This window comes from Psammomys obesus, unplaced genomic scaffold (genome assembly GCF_907164565.1).
Source record: "Psammomys obesus unplaced genomic scaffold, mPsaObe1.curated_primary_1811, whole genome shotgun sequence".
NCBI lineage: Eukaryota > Metazoa > Chordata > Mammalia > Rodentia > Muridae > Psammomys > Psammomys obesus.
In genome coordinates this window covers 10,108,625-10,129,023 of record NW_026585689.1, presented here as the reverse complement: position 1 = coordinate 10,129,023, position 20,399 = coordinate 10,108,625, and the positions used below count along the sequence as shown (strand labels likewise).

The window sequence follows — 20,399 nt, the reverse complement described above, 5'->3', positions numbered from 1 at the left end:
CAGCCTTATTATTTATTTATTTTATTATTAGTTACATTTTATTAACTCTGTATCCTGCTCCCTCATTCCCCCCCAACCCTCCCTCCCTCCCTCATCTCCTCCCTGCCCCTTTCTAAGTCCACTGATTGGGGAGGACCTCCTCCCCTTTCATCTGACCCTGTTTTATCAGGTATCTTCAGAACTGGCTGCAAAGTCCTCCTCTGTGGCCTAGCAGGACTGCTCCTCCCTTGGGGGGTGGGGAGGTCTAAGAGCCTGCCATTGAGTGAAGAGCAATCTTACTATTTCATATGTATGAAAACAATGCAAACCAGGTATTATGGCCCAAACCTTTAATTCCAGTGGTCCAGAGGCAGAGACAGGTGGATCTTTATGAGTTCAAGGCCTGCTTGGTCTACTTAGTGAGTTCTGGGATAATCAGATCCACATAATAAAGAAACTGTCTTTAAAAAAAAAAAAAGCAAATATAAACATCACTCCCTACTAACCCTTTCCTCTTGATGGCAACACAAGTAAAAACAATTGGAGGGGACAGAGAGATGGCTCAGCCAGTAAGGAGCTTGCTGTCAAGACTGATGACCTGAGTTCGATTCCCATAACCCACACAGTAGAAGATGACCACCCACTTGTGAAAGTTGTCTTTGGATTTCCACATGTGTGCCATTGCATCTTTGTGCATGTGTACACACACACACACAGTATATGTAATCTAAGAAAAGAAAGAGCCAAGCGTGGTAGGTCAAACCTGTAACACCAGCACTCTAGTGGTTAAGGCAGGTAAGAAGTATGTCAAGGCTAGCCTTGGCTGCATAGTGGCACCTTGTCTCAAAACAACAATAACAACAAAAGTAACAATAAAAAAAAGATAAACCATTGACATCAGAAAACAAAATTTCTCCAAAGAATAAGCGTATTTATTTGGGAATAGCATTTTCTATTTCTGACATTACAGTACACTGTCATCTACAAAGTGTCATCTACAGGTAACACTGTTGTTTGTTTACCGTTTTTGATTTTTGCTATCTGGAACTGCTAGGGATCAAACCAGGCTCTTTACATCCTAGGCAAACATTTTACCACTGAATCATATTCTCAACCCAAAGGATATTTTTATTTTATATGTCCTGGCTGTAATCCCCTCCCTCATCTCCTCCCAGTCCCATCTTTGCTCTCTCATCCTTCCATATGCCCTCCCCTAGTCCACTAATAGGGAAGGTCCTCCCCCCATTCTATCTGACCCTAGCCTATCAGGTCTCATCAGGACTGTCTGGATCCTCTTTCTCTTGCTAGGGGGAAGTGATCAAAGAGGAGGCAACAGAGTTCATGCCAGTGACTACCCATTACTAGGGAGCCCCCATATGAAGGCTGAGCTGCCATGGACTATATCTGAGCAGGAGGTGTAGGTCCTCTCCATGCATGGTCCTTGATTGATTCATCAGTCTTTGCAGGTCCCCTGGGCCCAGATTTTTTGGCTCTGTTTGTCTCCCTGTGGAATTTTTGTCCCCTCCAGGTCTTTTTTATCTCCCCCTTCTTCCATAAGATTCCCTACACTCTGCCCAAAGGTTGCACCCCCTCGGGGGAGGTGATCAAAGAGCCAGCCACCGAGTTCATGCCACCGACTGTCTTTGCACCTCTTACTAGGGTACCCCCATGCAGACTGAGCTTCCCATGGGCTACATCTGAGCAGGGGGGTCTACGTCCTCTCCATGCGTGGTTCTTGGTTGATTCATCAGCCTCTGCAGGTCCAGGAAAGGGAATTCTTAATCTTTCTTCAGAATTAGAAAATTATCTTTAGACTGAAGCAATGGGAAACAGAAAAGGTCTTTAAGAGCAATGATGTCAAAGAAAAGAGGGAACCCAGAAAGAGGAAATACTGTTAGAATTATGAGCCCGAAGAGCTAGAATCAAGTTACTGGATTTTTGTGAACAGAAATGCTTAGACTTTGGAGAGCCAGTTCAGCAAGAGTGGCTTTCAGTATGTAGAGCAGTTGGTGGAAGAAAGTGGAGCTCCTTTTGTGCTATTGAGTTACCTTTTAAGCCCCAGCTTATTTTCACTTTCCCTATCCTTCTTTCTCAAAGATTGTAATTTCCATTTTTTTTTTTTTTTCACTGAGTTTAGTTAAATCAAAAAAGGATAAGCCTGTGCCCTTCCAACCAGACAAAGCAAGTATTCCTGACTTTGGAACCTATTTTTAACTTCTATTTTTTTTTTTTTTAATACTACAGAGAAATTTCTGGGCACTTACGTATCAAATATACTTCTTCCTTGGTCAAAAGTTCTGTTCAGTGTGTAAGAACTACCACTTAAAACAAAAAATGTCTTTTTCTGAAGCTTTAAATCTATTTAACTAGGTAAAATTGCAAATACAATGTATCCATTTTGACTATTTCAAAACGTTTACTATCATTCCTACAGCGAAGCTGAAACCTTTTAAACTTAATCCAGAATTGTCAAAATGGGTAGCTGCTAACAATGAGCTTCCAAAACCAGTTTATTTTAAACAACGTTCTTATAGTGTGCCAGGTGGAAAAAGTGTCAAATTTCCCAAACACCTGGGCTGGAATGAAATGGTTTATCTAACAATGCAGTTTGCTCACCGATCAACTATAGATAGGTAGGTGTCCGGGTTTCCCTAAGCTCTTTCCCAGCCTCTTCTTCTCGAGTCCCTTCAGGCAGCCAATTGGGCCGGCTGACTGCTGTGCATCCTGGGAGTTGTAGTTTGCAGTTCCCCACTGCTGACTTCAAGCCCTACAGAACGGCTGAAGACGGTTGCCTGGTGTCATTAGCAAGCGGCAAGTATGGCGGTGGCGCGAGCCGACGGAGCTCTGGCTCCGGGAGAAGGTATGATGCTACCCACCCCTAAATCCCAAAGTTTACTTCACAAAGTCATATTAAAATAGTTGCTTGGTGTAAAGAGAAAACCTGGGTTTAGAGGGGTAGTTTTGGACCAGTTCTTTTGATGAGGGGCTGTAGTCAGCGCGGAGGCGCACTACCTACTGGGAGTTGTAGTCCCACTCTCTGGTCCAGTCCGGCAGCATTGCGGTGAAGGCTGGATGAGGGACTTCACCCCCCAGTAGCCTTCGCGGTGCCCGGCGCCCCCGTCCCGCGCTCTCCTTAGCCTGACTGGGCAGTGGGCTTCGGACTGCGGCAACCTTTCTGGGACATACACTTTGAGTTCTGAGTGCCCACGGGAATTGTCAGAGTCTCTTTATTTCCCGCGCCCCCCTTCTCGTCGGTTCCGAGAACGTTCAGGAAGCATCTTGTCTGATACCGCATCATAGGCTGCCTAAACTCTTCTTTGAAAGTGACCAGTACCTGTGATAGAATCTGGGGTGACCCAGACGCGCATTGCTCCCCTGTCATTCTGAAGGCTGGGTAATGGGGTCGAGTTTGGTCTTTGTTTGGCAGAGTGCAGGCTGGGGGTGCGCCTGAGCCTGGGAGATGATGGCTCCGTGGGGCGCCGGACCTGAGCTTTTGTTTTGGTTACACTCTGAGGCGTGGTAGCAGCTGGCTGGATCAGGACACACCAGGGTAGAGTCGGGACTCATAACCCGGAGACCCTGAATTCTTGTGGTGAGGAGTTCTGCTAAAAGATGTGTCGACCCTTCGGAATTGTGGGCGAACGCTAGGTGCGCTTTTCCGGGACAGCATAGTTTTCATCTTAAAGAAGGGGCTCACGACGCCTCAACGTGATAAGAAGACCGGAAAACATTAAAACCCTCCAGAAGAGCAGTCCCGAAAAATTACTTTCCACGGTAGTCCCAGTCTGATCCTAAATTTGAAATTGGCAGTTACCCTGGCCCCGCCCCCCTGATAGTGCCGTTCGTAAACCTCCCTACCCCACCAAGACAACAGACAACAGAGCCATTTTTTTAAAAAAGAGGCAGATGATATTTTGGGTGCTTTTCTTACATTATCTCATGTTTTTATGTAGAACAATGTTTATAGTGCATACTTGATTTATTTATTTTTTATTTATTTGTTTTTACACAGGGTCTCATTATGTAGCCGGGGACTGGCCTAAGACTCACACAAATCCTCCTGCCTTTGCCTCCCTAGTGCTGGGATTAACGGTGTGTACTGCTCATCGACGTTCTTTTTCTTTCTTTTCTTTTTTCTTTTTTTTCTGAGACAGTGTTTCTTTTTGCATCCCTGGGTATCCTGCAACTGGCTCTGTAGACCAGGCTGGCCTCAAACTCAGAGATCTCTGTCTGTCCCTGCCTCCTGAGTGCTGGGATCAAAGGTGTGCGTCATCACAGCTAGTTGTTATTTTATACTGCTGCTATCCGAATTTTATATTGCAGAAAAGTTAACTGGATCCAAGAGGAAGTGGAGGTGGGAGAGGCTAAGAGCAACCAGCGATTTGCACATGTGGAAGACAGTGAGGAGGCCAGCCTCTAGGAGAGAGGTCTCAGTTACCAAACCTGCCAACACCACCTTAATTTTGGGGGCTTTCATTCTATGAAAAATAAATGAGAAAAAGAAAAGGAAACTTGTTTATAGTGGTCAGGCAGGGAAGCTACAGTTTGAATTCATGCTACAGTGCTTTAGTTGAGTACTGACTGCAATCTTGTGAAATCAGAGAATCATTTTATTTTCTTAATTAATTAACTAACTATACTTTGATTTTTAAAATATTTTGAAGCAACTGAGGAGATAGTTTAGTTGGCACAGTGCTTGCTGTGCAAGCATGAGGACCTGAGCTCAATCCTCAAAACCCTGGTAAAAAAAAGTTGAATTTGGTGGCAGGAGCTTCCAATCTCAATCTGGGAAGGTGGATATCCACAGATCCTTGGGGCTTTCTGGCCAAGTAGCCTGCCCTGTTTTATGAGCTCCAGGCCAGTGAGAGACACTGCCTGAAAAAAACAAGTGTGGGGATAGCCCAGTGGGTACGAGTACTTACAGAGAAAGTATGAGAACTGCAGTTCAAATGCCCAGCATTCATGTAAAAAGCTCCCAGCACCTAGTGCTATGGAGGCTTGCTCACTTCTAGCCTGGCTATAGGCCTACAGGTTTAGTGAGAAACTGTGTGTCAAGAGCATAAGGAGTGACAGAGCAGGATACCCAGCATTCTCCTTTGGCCTTCTTGGGCATGCATGATGTATACCCTCCCCCGCATACATACACAACACTTGGGGCACTTGTAGTTAGCTTATAAAGAGTTTGGTCGCTATAAAAAAAAGAAAAATTCAGTCTCAGGGATTGCTGTGAAATCCCAGTACTTGGGAGGTGGGGGAAAGAAGATCAGGAGTTCAAATCCAGCCTCCACATACAGTGAGTTTTTTGCTAGCCTGGTCAGGATCACACCCTGTCTCAGAACAAGAAAACAACAGCAAAAGAAAAAAACAATCCAAAAGAAAAGAAGAACATTGAAGGATAAAAAGGGGATAAGATGAGTGGTGGTGGTGCACGTTTTTAATCTCAGCACTCAAGAGGCAGAAGCCGGTGGATCTTTGAGTTTGAAGCCAGCCTGGTCTACAGGTCTAGTTCCAGGACAGCAAGGGCTACACAGAGAAGAAACCTTGTCTCTGGAAAAAAACAAAACAAAACACCAAACAAATAAACAAAACAACCAACATCCCTCCCTACCTCCAAAAAAAAAAAAAAAAAAAAACCCAAAGAAACCAAAGAAACAAAATACCTTGTTCAAGAAAAAAGAGAAAAAAGTTTCTCCAAAGGAAACTTTAGTCCTTTTTTTGTTTGTTTGTTTTTGTTTTTTTGTTTTTTTGAGACAGGATTTCACTATGTTGCCTTGGGTATCCTAGAACTCACTTTGTAGGCCAGGCTGGCCTCGAACTCACAGAGCCTGCCTTTGCTTCCTAGAGTGCTTGGATTACAGGCATTTGCCATCCAGTCTGGCTTAGTTCTGTTTTTTAAATGCGATTTTTAGGGCCATGCATGCTATATCCCTAGCCTGTAACTTTAAATTCTGAGGGAAAATGTGTCATCACAGTTCTGGACTAGTGTGGTTTTAAACTCTTGATACTTGTGCTCTGGTGTATTTTAAAAGTACATATGTATTTTTTTTTTTTCACCCAGTGTAAAATGCTAAGCTCAACTGTCATATTTACTTTCTAACAAGTTGTTTTCTCTTCTCAAGGATTAGTGGTGAACTGGTCAGGGCAGGGACTACAGAAATTAGGTCCCAATTTGCCCTGTGAAGCTGATGTTCACACATTGATTCTGGATAAAAATCAGATTATTAAACTGGAAAATCTAGAGAAATGCAAACAGTTAATACAGGTGGGTATGGGTTTTATAAGTGTAATTTATTACTAAACAAAACTAAAAAGTTACTCTATATGTTGGGAGAGCAGTTAATGTCTTCAATTTTTTTAAAAATTATTTTTATTTTATGTACATTGATGTTCTGCCTGCTTTTATGCATGTATGTGTGTGTGTGCGGGGGCGTCATCAGATCTCCTGGAACTGGAGTTACAGACAGTTGTGCTTTTGATCCAGGGTGCCTGCAAACCTGTGTGTATGTGTGCACACAAACACAGATACCCCCCCTTTCTCTCTATGCATATTTTAATTTTCTTGTTTATTTTACTTTTTATTTATGTGTATTTACGAACGTATGCCACATGTATATGGGTACATGCAGAGGCTAGAAGAGGGTATCAAATTCCCTGGAGCTGGTGTTACGTACAGGTGGTTGTGAGCCACCTTACTTGGGCGCTAGGATCTGAACTTTGATTCTCTGGAACAGCAGCAGGTGCTCTTAACTGATGAGCCATCTTTCTATTACCATAAATAAATATATATATCTTAAAGAGAACATTATATGTTGACAAAATAGTGTAACATAATTTTTACCTCATATCAGGGTAAAGAGTTATTCATCTAATGTTGGGTTTGGAATGTATTTGATGCTAAGTGTACATGCTCAGCACACTTAAAGCCCTAATATAAATCACCAGAATTGCACCAAAATAAACCAAACAAAAAAGAAGTGCTCATTTGGTCTCTGTTAGTATACCTATCATTGTCCTACTTTTTGACTGAAATGGTATGAAGACAGTTATCATGGAGCTTATATTTTCAGGTTGTTGGTCTGTTAAAAATGTCTTTAGGAGATGGTTTAGTTGTTAAGAATACTGGCACTGCAAATACACAGGCTTGAATTTGGATCCCCATAAAAAGCTGGGCATCCAGGCATGTAGTTTACATATAACCCGGTCACTGGAGGGGAGAGACAGGCAGATCCGAGAGCTAGCTGGCCAGTGAACTTAGCCAAATGGTGAGCTTCCAGTTCAGCGGGAGAGCCTGTCTTAGGGCAGAGAGTGGTAAGGGAAGATACTCAAAATCCTGTCTAGCCTGTTGTATATATGTATATAGATGGGCTTGTGCACCCCTACACTCATAAGCATGCAACACAAACATACACAACACACACACACACACAACTCCCCCTAACATACATCATCTACACACAAATATCTTTAGTCGACCCAGAAGTCTTTTTTTTTTAATTCTTTATTAATTACACTTTATTCACTTTGTATCCCCCCTGTGGTTCCCTCCCTCCTCCCGTCCCAATCCCTCCCTTCCTCCATCCTCTGCATGCATGCCCCTCCCCAAGTCCACTGATAGGGGAGGTCTTCTTTTCCTTCCTTCTGATCCTAGTCAATTAGGTCTCATCAGGAGTGGCTACATTGTCTTCTGTGGCCTGGTAATTCTGCTTACCCCTCAGGAGGAGGTAATTAAAGAGCAGGCCAATCAGTTCATGTCAGAGACAGTCCCTGTTCCTATTATAATGGAACCCACTAGGATACTGAACCGCCATGGACTACATCTGTGCAGGGGTGTTAGGTTATTTCCATGCATAGTCCTTGGTTGGAGTATCAGTATCAAGAAAGATCCCTGTGCTCAGATTTTTTGGTTCTGTTGCTCTCCTTATAGAGTTCCTGTCTTTTCCAGATCTTACTGTTTCCCACTTCTTTCCTAAGATTTCCTGCACTCTGCCCAAAGGTTGCCCTAAGTCTCAGCATCTGCATTGATATTCTGCAGGGCAGAGCCTTTCAGAGCCTTTCAGCCTCTGTGTGAAGCTCCTGACTTGTTCCCTCTTTTCTCCTTCTTCTGATGTCCAGCCTCTTTGCCTTTCTGGATAGGAATTGAGCATTTTAGCAAGAGCCCTCCCTCTTGATTAGTTTCTTTAGGTATACTTGACAGAAGTCTTATTCAGCTTTATCTCTATTTTAAAATGTGTAAGCATACATTGATTATGCATAATGCTGTGTTTCACTTTTCCTGAATACGTATATACATATATTGATATATTCATTTCCATTACTCTCTTGTTTCCTTCCCACTCTCCCTAATCCCCTTTCTCTTCTCAAGTGGCCCCTACTGTTTGTGGTTGTTATTGTTTGTTTTGGTTCTTTGAGACAAGGTTTCTCTATGTATCAAGTCCTGGCTGTCCTGGACTTGCTTTGTAGACCAAGCTGGCCTGGAACTCACAGAGATCCTCCTGCCTCTGCCATGCAAGTGCTGGGATTAAAGGTGTGTGCCACCACGCCCATCTTCCTACTAGTTTTTCGTGTCTTCTGCTCCTCCCCTCTTCCTCCTCCTTCTTCCTGACGACGTCTCTTTTTGTGACCTAGTGAATTTCATGAGGGGCATGATTGAGAATCTGTTTACAGGCGCATAGACACCAGTGGCTACGGCACTGAAGACACTGAAAGTGTCTTTCCTTCCTCCATAAACCACTAACTCAGGGAGGGGTAGGATCTTCCAAGCTCCTCTCCTTGCCTCCAGCTTGTGGAGGAGCGAAGCCTTAGAGATCTTGTACTACTTTGAGTTTAAGAGTACAACAGCCATGTAATACCCAAAAGTCACCTTTCTCTCACCTCTTTCCTCCAGCTCTTACATTCCTTCTGCCCTTCTTCCACTGTGCTCCTCAAGGCTTGGAGGAGATGTTAAAGATGCCCCATTTACGGCGGGGCATTTAACAGCTACTTACTTCCTGCAGTTTGATCACTCCTGAGTTTCTGCAGTCACTAATAACTACTGCAAAAGATGCTTCCTTGAGTAAAGCTGCCTGCAGCATTGTTCTGGGGGTGCATATATATTTATTTAGGATGCAAATTTACAGGTACATTGTATCCATTAGCAAAAAACACCAGTAGCTTCTTCACTGGGCTTCTGTTCTCCCCCCCCCCCCCATGGGCTTTCAACTGGGTTTATAGTACTACACATGGTTCCTTCCCGTCTAATAGGCAAATTCCAGTTTATATTTGTCGGTAATATATGTAAATGATATGTATAATAAGTATAAATTAGGTTTGTGTATTTGGGAATGTTTGACCATTTACCATAATGTGAAAGTAATATGTATGGACATATATATTTTGTTTCCTGGAATAATAATGTTCCTTTTTTCACAGCTCTCAGTGGCTAATAACCGGCTGGTTCGGATGATGGGTGTGGCCAAACTAACTCAACTCCGGGTATTAAATTTACCTCATAACAGTATTGGGTGCATGGAAGGGCTGAAGGACCTAGTCCATCTGGAATGGCTGAATTTAGCAGGAAATAATCTGAAGGTGAATGACTTTTTTTTCTCCGTAATTAATTTTTGAGATTATTTTGTTGTTGTTGCTAATCTGTTCTTTGTGAAAAAGAAACTTGGCAAGTATAGATATAAGTAGACTATAAAAATGAAAATGTCTGCTTTTACGATCTGTGCCAACAGAAAGTTTGAACATGCCCCATTCTGAAATATATGCTACAGTAGAGTATGCTTTTTTAATTTTAATTTTTATTAATTACAATTTATTCACTTTGTATGTCCCCTGTAGGTCCCTCCCTCCTCCCCTCCCAATCTCACCCTCCGTCCTTCTCCACCCATGCCACTCCCCCAGTCCACTGATAGGGAAGGTCTTCCTCCTCTTCCTTCTGATCCTAGTCTATCAGGTTAGAGTATACTTTTAAATGTGAATAGACAATCTACATTATACTTGAAAATTAAATAAAATGCTAGAATGATGGGGAAAGAGATTCTTTCCCACGGAGTTAAATTTTAAGTAAATTTTTAATGGTAAATGGAAAAAGGTTTGTCAAAGTCAAGAGATCTGGATTCTATCTACTCCTACTCCTGCCACATAGGGACTGAATAATTTTGGATAAGTTAATAACCATTTCTATATCTTATTTTCTGATGTGCTAGATGAGGGGACTAGAGTAAATGATAATGATAATGCTCTACTGAGCACCTACCTTATGCTAGGTCCTTCTCTAAGCACCTGGTGTGTAATAAGCTCATGTGAGCCTGTGAGACCTTAGGTATAGTTATTATGCTTATTACAGAGATAGGACAACTGAATCACAGAAAAGTTAATAACCTGTCCCAGCTCATACATCCAAGAAGTTGCAGAGCCCAAAATTAAAAAAAAATATTTATTCTTATAGGATTTCATACAAATACAGAAAATTTTGATCATATTCATTTAACACTTCTTTTCTAACTCTTTCTAGATCTGTCCCCACCTCCTTACCCAAGTTGATGTCTTTCTCTTTTTTAAAATAACCCGTCAAGTCCAGTTTATGCTGTCCATGTACTCCTGGGTGTAGCGCCATTCACTGGACCATGGTTGACCTACTAGGGGCCACACTCTTAAGGAAGCCATTAGCTGTCCATAGGTCCTCAGGGGTGGGGCTTCTGCCTCTCTGCTGAATGTTGCTTGGCTTGCTCTTTTGTGGGCCTTGTACGGATAACCACAGCTGCTGTGCATTCATGAGTGCAATGCGCCGGTGGTATCTTTAGAAGACATTGCTTTACTCTTGTCCCCCCTGACCACAGAGCCAGAATTTAATGTGGGTTGTTTGTTTTCATCCTAAATGTGTAAATTCTTTTCTCTACTAAGAGTTAGATCCCACTGAAGTTTCTTTGGGCTATAAGTATTTGGGACAGTATGAATTGCTTGGTAGTCTTGGAAGCTTGCATCATGGCTTTTTTCTAAATTTTGCTCTCCCTTTCTCATGCTTATCTCCATTGCTCTGCTTCTAGTTTCAAGAGGAGGCTCAGCTACAAAGAGTTAGGGGACCATTTTGTTTGTTTATGTTAAGTGCACTGAATGATGTGATGCTTTTCTTGTAATAGACCATGGAACAAATAAGTAGCTGTGCAGCTCTACAACACCTTGATTTGTCAGACAATAACATACCCCAGATAGGTGATCTATCGAAGTTGGTATCTTTGAAGGTAAGTGAGTCTTCTGCCACTTCTTAAAAATTGCCACAATTATAAAGAATTGCAAAAAATGTGTTCTCATTGGTATAATCTCAGCCTGCTGTGTACTGTATATCAAGATCTCTTTCTCTTTCTCATTTTTGAAAGGGTCAAATGCTATGGGCTTTCGTGAGTATATAATGGTAAAGTTTGATAGCAATCCATCATAAATGAGTATTGTTTTTTCTTTGTTTTTTGAGACAGGGTCTCTCTGTTATGTAGTTCCATCTGTTTGTCTGTCTGTCTGTGTGTCCTGGAACTGTCTGTGTAGACCAGGCTTGTCTCAAACCCACAGAGATCTGCCTGCCTCTGCCTCCTGAGTGCTGGGATTAAAGGCGTATGCCACCTAGCCCAGCTTTATTTTGTTTTTTTTTTAGATGAGGTAGCACTTTGTTGTCTAGGTTGGTCTTGAACTCCTGGGCTCAAGTGATTCATTTGCTTCTTTGTCCATCTGTCTGGTGTGTGGTTTTGTTTATGTGTTTCTTTTTTCCTATTCTGGAGGATACTGTTTTAATACTAAGTATAACTTAATTAATAGAATCAATTTCAATTAATAAATGTGGAGGGTGGAAAGATGGCTCAATTGTTAAGAGCACTGGCTGCTGTGCCAGAGGAGCTTGGTTTGATTCCTAGTACCATACAGTAGCTAACAACTATCTGTAATCCTGGTTTCAGGGGATCTAATTCCCTCTTCTGGTCTCCATAGGCACCAGGCACACACATGGTTCACACACATACATGTAGGCAAAACACCTACATACATAATAAATAATAAAATCTAAACCAAAATCATATGTAGAGTTTTTTTTTCCTGTATTTTTTTCTTAATTGAATATTATTAGATTTTTCAAGCCTTCAAAGTAGAATCTGAAGGTCTATTTTCTCTACCTCTTGACCAGAAATCATTTTATAACAACAATAATTCTAAGCAAGGTTTGCAGCTCTCCCGCTAAATGCTAAGAGAATTCAAAGGAGCTAAAGATGATTGGATATTTTGTACATTTTTCTTTTTTTGACTTTTGTTTTTTTTTCAAGACAGGGTTTCTCTTGGCTGTCCTGGGCTTGCTTTGTAGGCCTTGCTGGCCTCAAACTCACAGAGATCTGCCAGCCTCTGCCTCCCTGAGTGCTGGGATTACAGGCGTGTGCCACTGCACCTGGTGCATTTTTCTTTTTTGTTATACCTTTTTTCCCCCCCCTGGAATGGATGCATGAATATCTAAACAGAATCCTGAATGTTTACAGTATCTTAGACTTATTCTTTTTAAAAGACTTCTTTTATTTATGTGTATGTGTGTGGCTTTGTGCCCGTATTGGATAACTTGGAGCTGCAGTCACAGGTGGTTGTGAGCCACTGTTATGGCAACTAAACCTAGACCTCTGCAAGAGCAGTAAGCAGGCTTAGCCACTGAAACATTACTTCACCCCTTGGACTTATTCTTTATTATTACTGACTTAATATGAGTCAGCCATGTCTGCGAGCGACAATTTCTGCTTTTGGTTGGCTTCTAGTAAGCCAAAAATGTTGTAAAGAATGAATTGTGGTTTATCTGTCTCTTTAGCAAATTTGCTTTCTATGTGATTGTTTTTATTTTACGGGTATGTGCACGTGTGTGTATTTGAGTATATGTGTGTGTTAGATGTGAGTGTAGTACATGACATGAGTGTGGATGAACATATGTGTGCACATGTGGAGGGTAGAATAGGATGTTGGGCATCTTCCAACCCTTCTCTACCTGATTACTTTGAAATATTCTCTTACTGAACCAGAAGTTCACTTTTTTAGCTGTTGGCTGGCTAGAAATCCACTTATTTCTACCCCTCAGTGTTAGGTCATAAATATGAGCTACCATTGCCAGCTTTTTACGTGGGTGTGGGGACTTGATTATAGGTTTTCATGGTTGTAAAGCAAACACTTATGTGCCAAGCTAGGTATCCAGCCCCCATCACCCTTTTTTTGAGACAGGGTTTTTCTGTGTAGCTCTGGCTGTCTTGAAACTCACTCTGAAGACCAGGCTGGTCTTGAACTCAGAGATCCATCTCCTGAGTGCTGGCATTAAAAGCATGTGCCACCACCATGTGGTACCAGCCCTTCTTTTGATGTGGGCTTTTTGTTTCTGCTGTTTGGTTTGGTTTGGTTTTTGGTTTTAAGAGACAGGGTTTCTGTGTATAGCCTTGGCTGTCTTGGAACCTACTCTATAAACCAGGGTGGCTTCTGCCTCCCCAGTGCTGGGATTAAAGGCATGTGCCATCACACCCATCTTATTTTGATATTTTAGAAAGAAACCAATAACTATGTTGGAGATTGCTTTGTGTATTAACTTAAATTGTATAGCATGCTAGTGCATCACAGTATAGCTAGGTACTACATCAACTGTGTTCTTGTGTAAGTCTTAAACCTTGGTTGGATCAAAGATCACTTAGGCACCTTCAAAGTATTAATCTTTGAATTATGTGTGATGAGAAGTATAACAAAAGAATCTCTTTATTCTTGCAGGCACCATTTTGGCATTGTCAAGTCAATTTATTTATTTATTTTTTTATTTTTAATTTTTTGGCTTTTCAAGACAGGGTTTCTTTTTGTAGTCCTGGCTGTCCTAGTCCTGTAGACCAGGCTGGCCTCAAACTCAGAGATCCGCCTGCCTCTGGGATTGAAGGCATGTGCCATCACACCTGGCTGTCAGTATATTTATATATTGTTAATCTGTAATTTTTTTCTTTCAAGACCTTGCTTTTACATGGAAACATCATCACCTCTCTTAGAATGGCTCCTGCTTATCTACCCAGAAGTCTCTCTATATTGTCTTTGGCAGAAAATGAAATCCGAGACTTAAATGAGGTAAAAAATTGAAGCTACTCTGTGGGGAAGTCCAGGAGAGACAGGAGAGTTTCTGGAGCTCACTTTTAGACTGTGACTATCTTGGGAGAAAATGCTGCCACCGTGAAACACTTGGCCCTAGAGCACCATTATTTTTTTTCCTACTTGTTCTTAACACTGGCAGGTCATCAGGCTGAATTTCAGTTTTAATGCTTCAGTTATCATCACACTGGTGATTGGTAGAAGAGAGAGGCATCAGGAGAGGAAGCAGGAAGATCAGAAATATAGGGGCCAATAATATACCTGTCCACCTTTCCTTGGCTGCTGTTACATTTAAATAGGGTTTTTCTCAAGCCAGGTATATTCTTGCATGTCTGTAACCTCAGTGCTTGGTAAATGGAGGCAGGAGAATTAGAAGCTAAAGGTCAGCCTGGGCTAAATGAGACCCTGCCTCAAAGAAAAATAAATACAGTTTTCTCAACTAGGAAATAGTGCTGATACTTTTCTGTTGTTCAGCAAGGACAAATGGTCAGGTTTTTAGAGTTTTGGAAGTCAGTGGCTAATAGTAGACTATTGCTTGATACTTTTTAGAACAAGAGGGAAATTGTGACATTCTCAAATGCTGCCAAAGTTATGTAATCAGCGGAAACCCTGTGCTTGACACTAACCATTCATTTTGCTCAACAAAGATGTCTTTTGTTGTAGATCTCGTTTTTGGCCTCTTTAAGTGAATTGGAGCAGTTGTCAATTATGAACAATCCTTGTGTGATGGCAACCCCATCCATTCCAGGGTTTGACTATCGGCCGTACATTGTCAGCTGGTGTTTAAATCTCAGAGTACTAGATGGATATGTGATTTCTCAGAAGGAAAGGTAAACAATATAATTTGTTTAACATGGTATCAATCAAGAAAGTTTTGGGAAAGACCTTTTCTAGTTTGATACAGATTGTTGATTTTGCTTGTTTGTTTTTCATTGTTTTGAGCCAGGCTTTTTCTTTGTAGCCCTGGCTGTCCTGGAACTTGCTCTGTAGACTTTCGACTCAGAGATCCACCTGCCTCTGCCTCCTGAGTACTAGAACTAAAGGTTTGGACCACCACCATCTTGCTAATCATTTAATTTTTTTAAAGTGTGTGTTTAGAAGTTAAAAATGTTGGTTATTTAGGATTCTCCCTCCTTTCCTACAAAGGACCGAAAATACATATCAAGGCTGGGAGCCAGGTGTGGTGCACATGCCAATAATCCCAGCACTTGAGAAATAGAGGCAGAAGAATTAGGAGGTCATTGTCATCCTAGGATACATCCTAGGATCTAGAACTGTTGGTTCTAGAACAGCTGTGCTATGTAAGACCCAGCCCCAGGGTTAGGGAATACAACTCAGTAGAGTGCTTGCCTCCCATGTTTGAAGCTTCTTGCTCGGCAAGCACGAGGACCTGAGTTTGAATTCATAGAAGCCATATAAGAAGCCAAGTATAGCTTCTCGTACCTGTAGTTCAGGGACTGGGTGAGAGGGGGTCAGAAATGGGTGGGTTGCTGGGTAGCTAGCAAAGAGCAAGCTTCATTTCACTGTGAGACTTAGAGTCCTGGTTTTCTCATAGAACTGGCCATGGTGCTGTATGCCTGTGATTCTGCCACTGGAGAGATGGGAGCAGAAAGATCAGAAATTCAAAATCATACTCAACTATGGAACAAGTATATATAAAAAAAGGGGTGGGTGGGATGGAGAGATGGCTCAGCAGATATGAGCACTGGCTGCTTTTTTTGGGTTCCATTCCCTGTGTCCACGTGGTAACCCACAACCAGCTGTAACTCCAGTTCTAGGGGACGCTATGCCCTCTTATGTCCTTCAAGTGCATGTGGTACATAGATACACATACAGGCAAAATACCCATACATATAAAATAAAAATAAATAAGTGAAAACCAGTGAATATTAGCTCTAGAGGTTGGGACTAGTAAGTCTAAATCCGAACCTTACAAAAACTACTTCCTAAAAGTTCTTTTGTTGATTGCTTGGAGATGGTAGCACTCTTTCCTAGAAACCACATTATGGATATAGTATAAGATCTTGGATGAATCCCTCTACCTCTTCATTTTGCAGTAGAATTCTGGGATTACAGAATCTGGCTTTCTATGTAGGTTTCAGGGGTTCATTATAATGGTCTGAATAACAAGTGCATTTACCTGCTTAGTTATCTTACTGGCCCTATACATTCATATTAAAAATAAAATAATAGTAAATCAGGAGGCATATAGTATATTGAGACAGGGTTTTATGTACCCCCAGGCTGCTTTTTTTTTTTTTCTTTCTTAGATTTATTTATACAGCTTTCTGCCTGCATGTGTATCTACACACCAGAAGAGGGCACCAGATCTCGCTATAGATGGTTATGAGCCACCATGTGGTTGCTGGGAATTGAATTCAGGACCTTTGGAAGAACAGCCGGTGTTCTTAACCTCATCCAGGCTGTTCTTGAGGTCTCTGTGTAGCCAAGGATGATCTGATCTCCCTGCCTTCACCACCTCAGAGGCAGGATTCCAGGCCTGCTTCTATGCTGGCTTCATATGGTCCTGGGGATTGAATCCAGGGCTTCATACATGCTAGACCAGTGCTCTATCATCTAAACTACACCGTCAGCCTGCTCTAATTTTTTAGTACCTTAAAACATCAAACAAGTCAGTAATCACAATACTTTGGAGGTAGAGCCAGGAAGGCTAGCTTCAGCTATAGCAAGTTCAAGACCAGCCTTGGCTACTTGAGACCTTGTCTCCAAAAGCAACAACAAAATTAAACAAAACCACATACACATATATGCACACACACGTGCGCACACATCACCACCAACACCCTTCAAAATTGACTAAAACCAAGTAAGTAAAGTTGAGTAATCTTTTTTTATGAAAAACCTAAGGGGGCTGGAGAGATGGCTCAGAGGCTAAGAGCACTGGCTGCTCTTCCAAAGGTCCCAAGTTCAATTCCCAGTAACCACATGGTGGCTTATAACCATCTACAGTGAGATCTGGTACTGTCTTCTGGTGAGCAGGCAGAATGCTATATAAATAATAAATAAATCTTAAAAAAAAAAAAAGAAAAGGAAAACAGTGGTTTTTGTAGAGTAGATTCACAAGGAAGATCACTGTCTCTTAACAATGTATTGACCACCCTTGTGCTGTTACCTCTTCCTTATTCCCCAGTCTGAAGGCGGAATGGCTCTATAGTCAAGGCAAGGGAAGAGCATATCGGCCTGGCCAGCATGTCCAGCTAGTTCAGTACCTGGCTACAGTCTGTCCTCTTATTTCTGCACTGGGTCTTCAAACTGCAGAGGATGCCAAACTTGAGAAGATTCTGAGCAAACAGAGGTAAGCCCGTTTGTTTATTTGTATCAGCTGAGGGATTTGGAGGTGAAGGTAGCTCAGACTTCCTGTGGTGGAAGGCACACATTGGAACACTTGGGCCCTGTGTCACTGCGGAGAAGCTGAGTTACACAGTGTGGCTTGTTCCTCAGAAGTTTCTTTGCCAATCATTTCTTGGGTGGGAGAACCAAACAATATGATAACAGAAGAATGGGATATTTGTCAATGCCAAGGTCATAGCCTAGTGGTAGATTTGCCCTTGCATGTAGGAGGCCTAGGTTTGAGCCTTAACATTTGAAGAAAAGTACTTGGCCTTTTAGTGTAGGTGCCTCATGTAGCATGTTGGGTGCTAATATTAACAAAGCATCTTTCAGTGTTTTTGCATATGAAATTGTGTTCATATAATGTCATGTGGACAGTTAATTGTGTAGATTACAACAGGGTCTTCTCCTATAAACTAGATTGACCTTCAACTCATTATGTTGGAGAGGGTGACTTTGAACAACTGATTCTGTGGCCTCTACCTCCACAGTGCTGGGTTTATAGGCATGTGTTGCCATCCCCATCTCTGTCTAACAATTAAAAAAAACCTAACCTTTTTTACACAATGCATTCAAAGGATACTATAGTTTGCCAGTGGCTAAAGATGCCCCTGGCAGTGTTAAGCTTCTGTCTTAACACTGTTAACTTAGGTAGCAGGAGAGCTTTTCCTTAGTTTGTGTTAGATGACATTATTGATTTTTTAGGTTTCACCAGAGGCAGCTGATGAACCAAAGCCAAAATGAAGAGCTGTCTCCTCTTGCTCCTGTTGAAACAAAGGTGCCCCTTTCACCTGAATGTTCCAGCCCTGTCCAAGAGTTCCAGGAAAGCGGTAAGGAACTCATCATACCCAGTGCCTAAGAAACACCTGCTGCACTACTTTTCAACTCATTTGACTTACTGGGTCATAAAACAGTTTCTGACAAGGTCTCTCATTGTAGCTCTGACTGGTCTGAAACTCATCATGTAGCTCCCAGGCTGGTCTCAAGCTTGCCTTAAATCCTCATGACTCAACACTCTTCCTTTTTTCTTTCTTTCTTTCTTTCTTTCTTTCTTTCTTTCTTTCTTTCTTTCTTTCTCTCTCTGTTTCTCTTTCTTTCTTTAAATACTTGCTTTATGTATGTATGTGAGAGTGTTTATATGTATGTGACATACATATAGGAGTCTGTGAAGGTGAGAAGAGGGCATCAGATCCCCTGGAACTATAGACACAACCAACTGTAACTCTACTTTTATAAGGAATCTGCTATTTTCTTCACACAAACACACACACAGTCACACATACACAGTACCTAAATAAATATAAAAAGTGGTTAAGTATACAGTTAAGAAGGCTTTTCAAATATTTGGTGATTTAATGGTGCTCTCTTGATTCTTCTAGAACCCATCCTCCAAATCAATTCTTGGGTTGGGATGAGCAGTAATGATGATCAATTATATGCTATTAAGAGTAACTTCCCGGCTTCTGCACACACTACAAGATACTCTCGGAATGACCTTCACCTGGAAGATATACAGACAGATGAGGACAAGCTAAACTGTAGTATGCTCTCTTCAGAGTCCACTTTTATGCCAGTTGCATCAGGACTGTCTCCGGTGTCACCCACTGTTGAACTGAGGCTACAGGGTATTAACTTGGGCCTGGAAGATGATGATGATGTTGCAGATGAATCCATGAAAGGGCTAGAAAACCAGGATTTAGATAAGGACAAGGAAAAGTCTTTATGGGACACAAAAAAGAGTTCTGCTCAACTGCTGAAAAGTAAGGTCAGTACAGGAATAAGTGAGAAAGCTGGGCTGTTGCCTCGTCCCAAGTCAGTGATCACCAATGCTATCTTGACGGAGGATAATCGTGGACTTACATCTTTTCCTGAGCCCCACATAGAACCAAACAGTGAAGAAGCCATGTCTCCTACCACCTCAGAGAAATTTCCCTGCAGAATTTTTACCCAGAGACCTGTTGCTTTGGAACAAGATAAAGTCACCCTCCAGCAACTAAATGCAGCTGCCACTAAGCTTCAGGCCTGTTGGCGGGGCTTTTATACCAGGAACTACAATCCACAAGCCAAAGGGGTACGTTATGAAATCCGGCTGCGCAGAATGCAGGAGCACATTGTCTGCTTAACAGCTGAAGTAAGGAGGTAGGTTGGAAACTGCTGTTCTGGTGGCTTGCAGTGCCAGGTTCTGAAGTTGTTTTGGAACTCTGCTGTTGTGGTCATGACAGGCCACCCTTGTGTACTTCATCTCCTTGGTACATTGAGAGCATCTTGAGAGTAGAGATCCCCGTATGCATCTTCCTCCCCAGCATGGCAGTTGGTACATAGATGTAGTTATCACGAAAGATGTTGAGTGACTGCATCTATGATTCTCCACAATGAAGCAGATACTGTAGGAAACACTGGATAAGGGAGAAGAGGAAGTCCACATAGAACCAAGTAGTTGACACAAGTGATCCAAAGGGACTGAAATTCTGGGGCTGAGGTAGGATTTATTGCTCAGTTCCAGGGCATACGTTTGCCTCACTGTCAATCCAGAACAATTAGGAGTTCATTAATATTGCAACCAGTGATGTTTATTAAGATTGTAGGTGGCTTAGGAGAAAGTGGCAAAGGAGCCTGAGAGGGAACAGCCAACAGAGTATATTGTATTCAGTTCCAGTTTCAGAAGTGAGAGGTGCTTCATGAAGGGTAAAAGGGATGCTAGACTGAGCCATTGGTTGTAAATGGTGACTGTTGCTGCACCTCAAGACTGTTCTCAGGTTCCATGATTTGCTAAATGAACTTATAGAGCTCGTGAATTGTTAGCAGTTTCATGCGGATTAAAATAGGGAAAGTCAGGGCAGACCAGGTGCAGGCCTCCAGGTGTCCTCTTTTAGTTACCTCTCAGGACTCCGGTGCCCTCTTTCAGTTACCTCACAGGTCTCCAGGTGCCCTCTTTCAGTTACCTCACAGGCCTCCAGGTG

At 42.1% G+C, this 20,399-nt stretch overlaps 1 protein-coding gene across 1 annotated transcript in view; it reads left to right on the top strand.

Moving 5' to 3' along the window:
* Positions 1 to 2,790: 2,790 nt before the first annotated feature.
* The window catches only part of Cep97 (centrosomal protein 97), a 26,475-nt gene continuing 8,866 nt past the window's right edge, over positions 2,791 to 20,399 (top strand). The window contains exons 1-9 of the mRNA XM_055594663.1: positions 2,791 to 2,839; positions 6,099 to 6,241; positions 9,388 to 9,546; positions 11,103 to 11,204; positions 13,954 to 14,067; positions 14,752 to 14,918; positions 17,240 to 17,404; positions 18,145 to 18,269; positions 18,819 to 19,578. Of these exons, the coding sequence (XP_055450638.1) occupies positions 2,797 to 2,839; positions 6,099 to 6,241; positions 9,388 to 9,546; positions 11,103 to 11,204; positions 13,954 to 14,067; positions 14,752 to 14,918; positions 17,240 to 17,404; positions 18,145 to 18,269; positions 18,819 to 19,578 (1,778 nt within the window). The 5' untranslated portion in view covers positions 2,791 to 2,796. The remainder of the gene's footprint in view (positions 2,840 to 6,098; positions 6,242 to 9,387; positions 9,547 to 11,102; positions 11,205 to 13,953; positions 14,068 to 14,751; positions 14,919 to 17,239; positions 17,405 to 18,144; positions 18,270 to 18,818; positions 19,579 to 20,399) is intronic.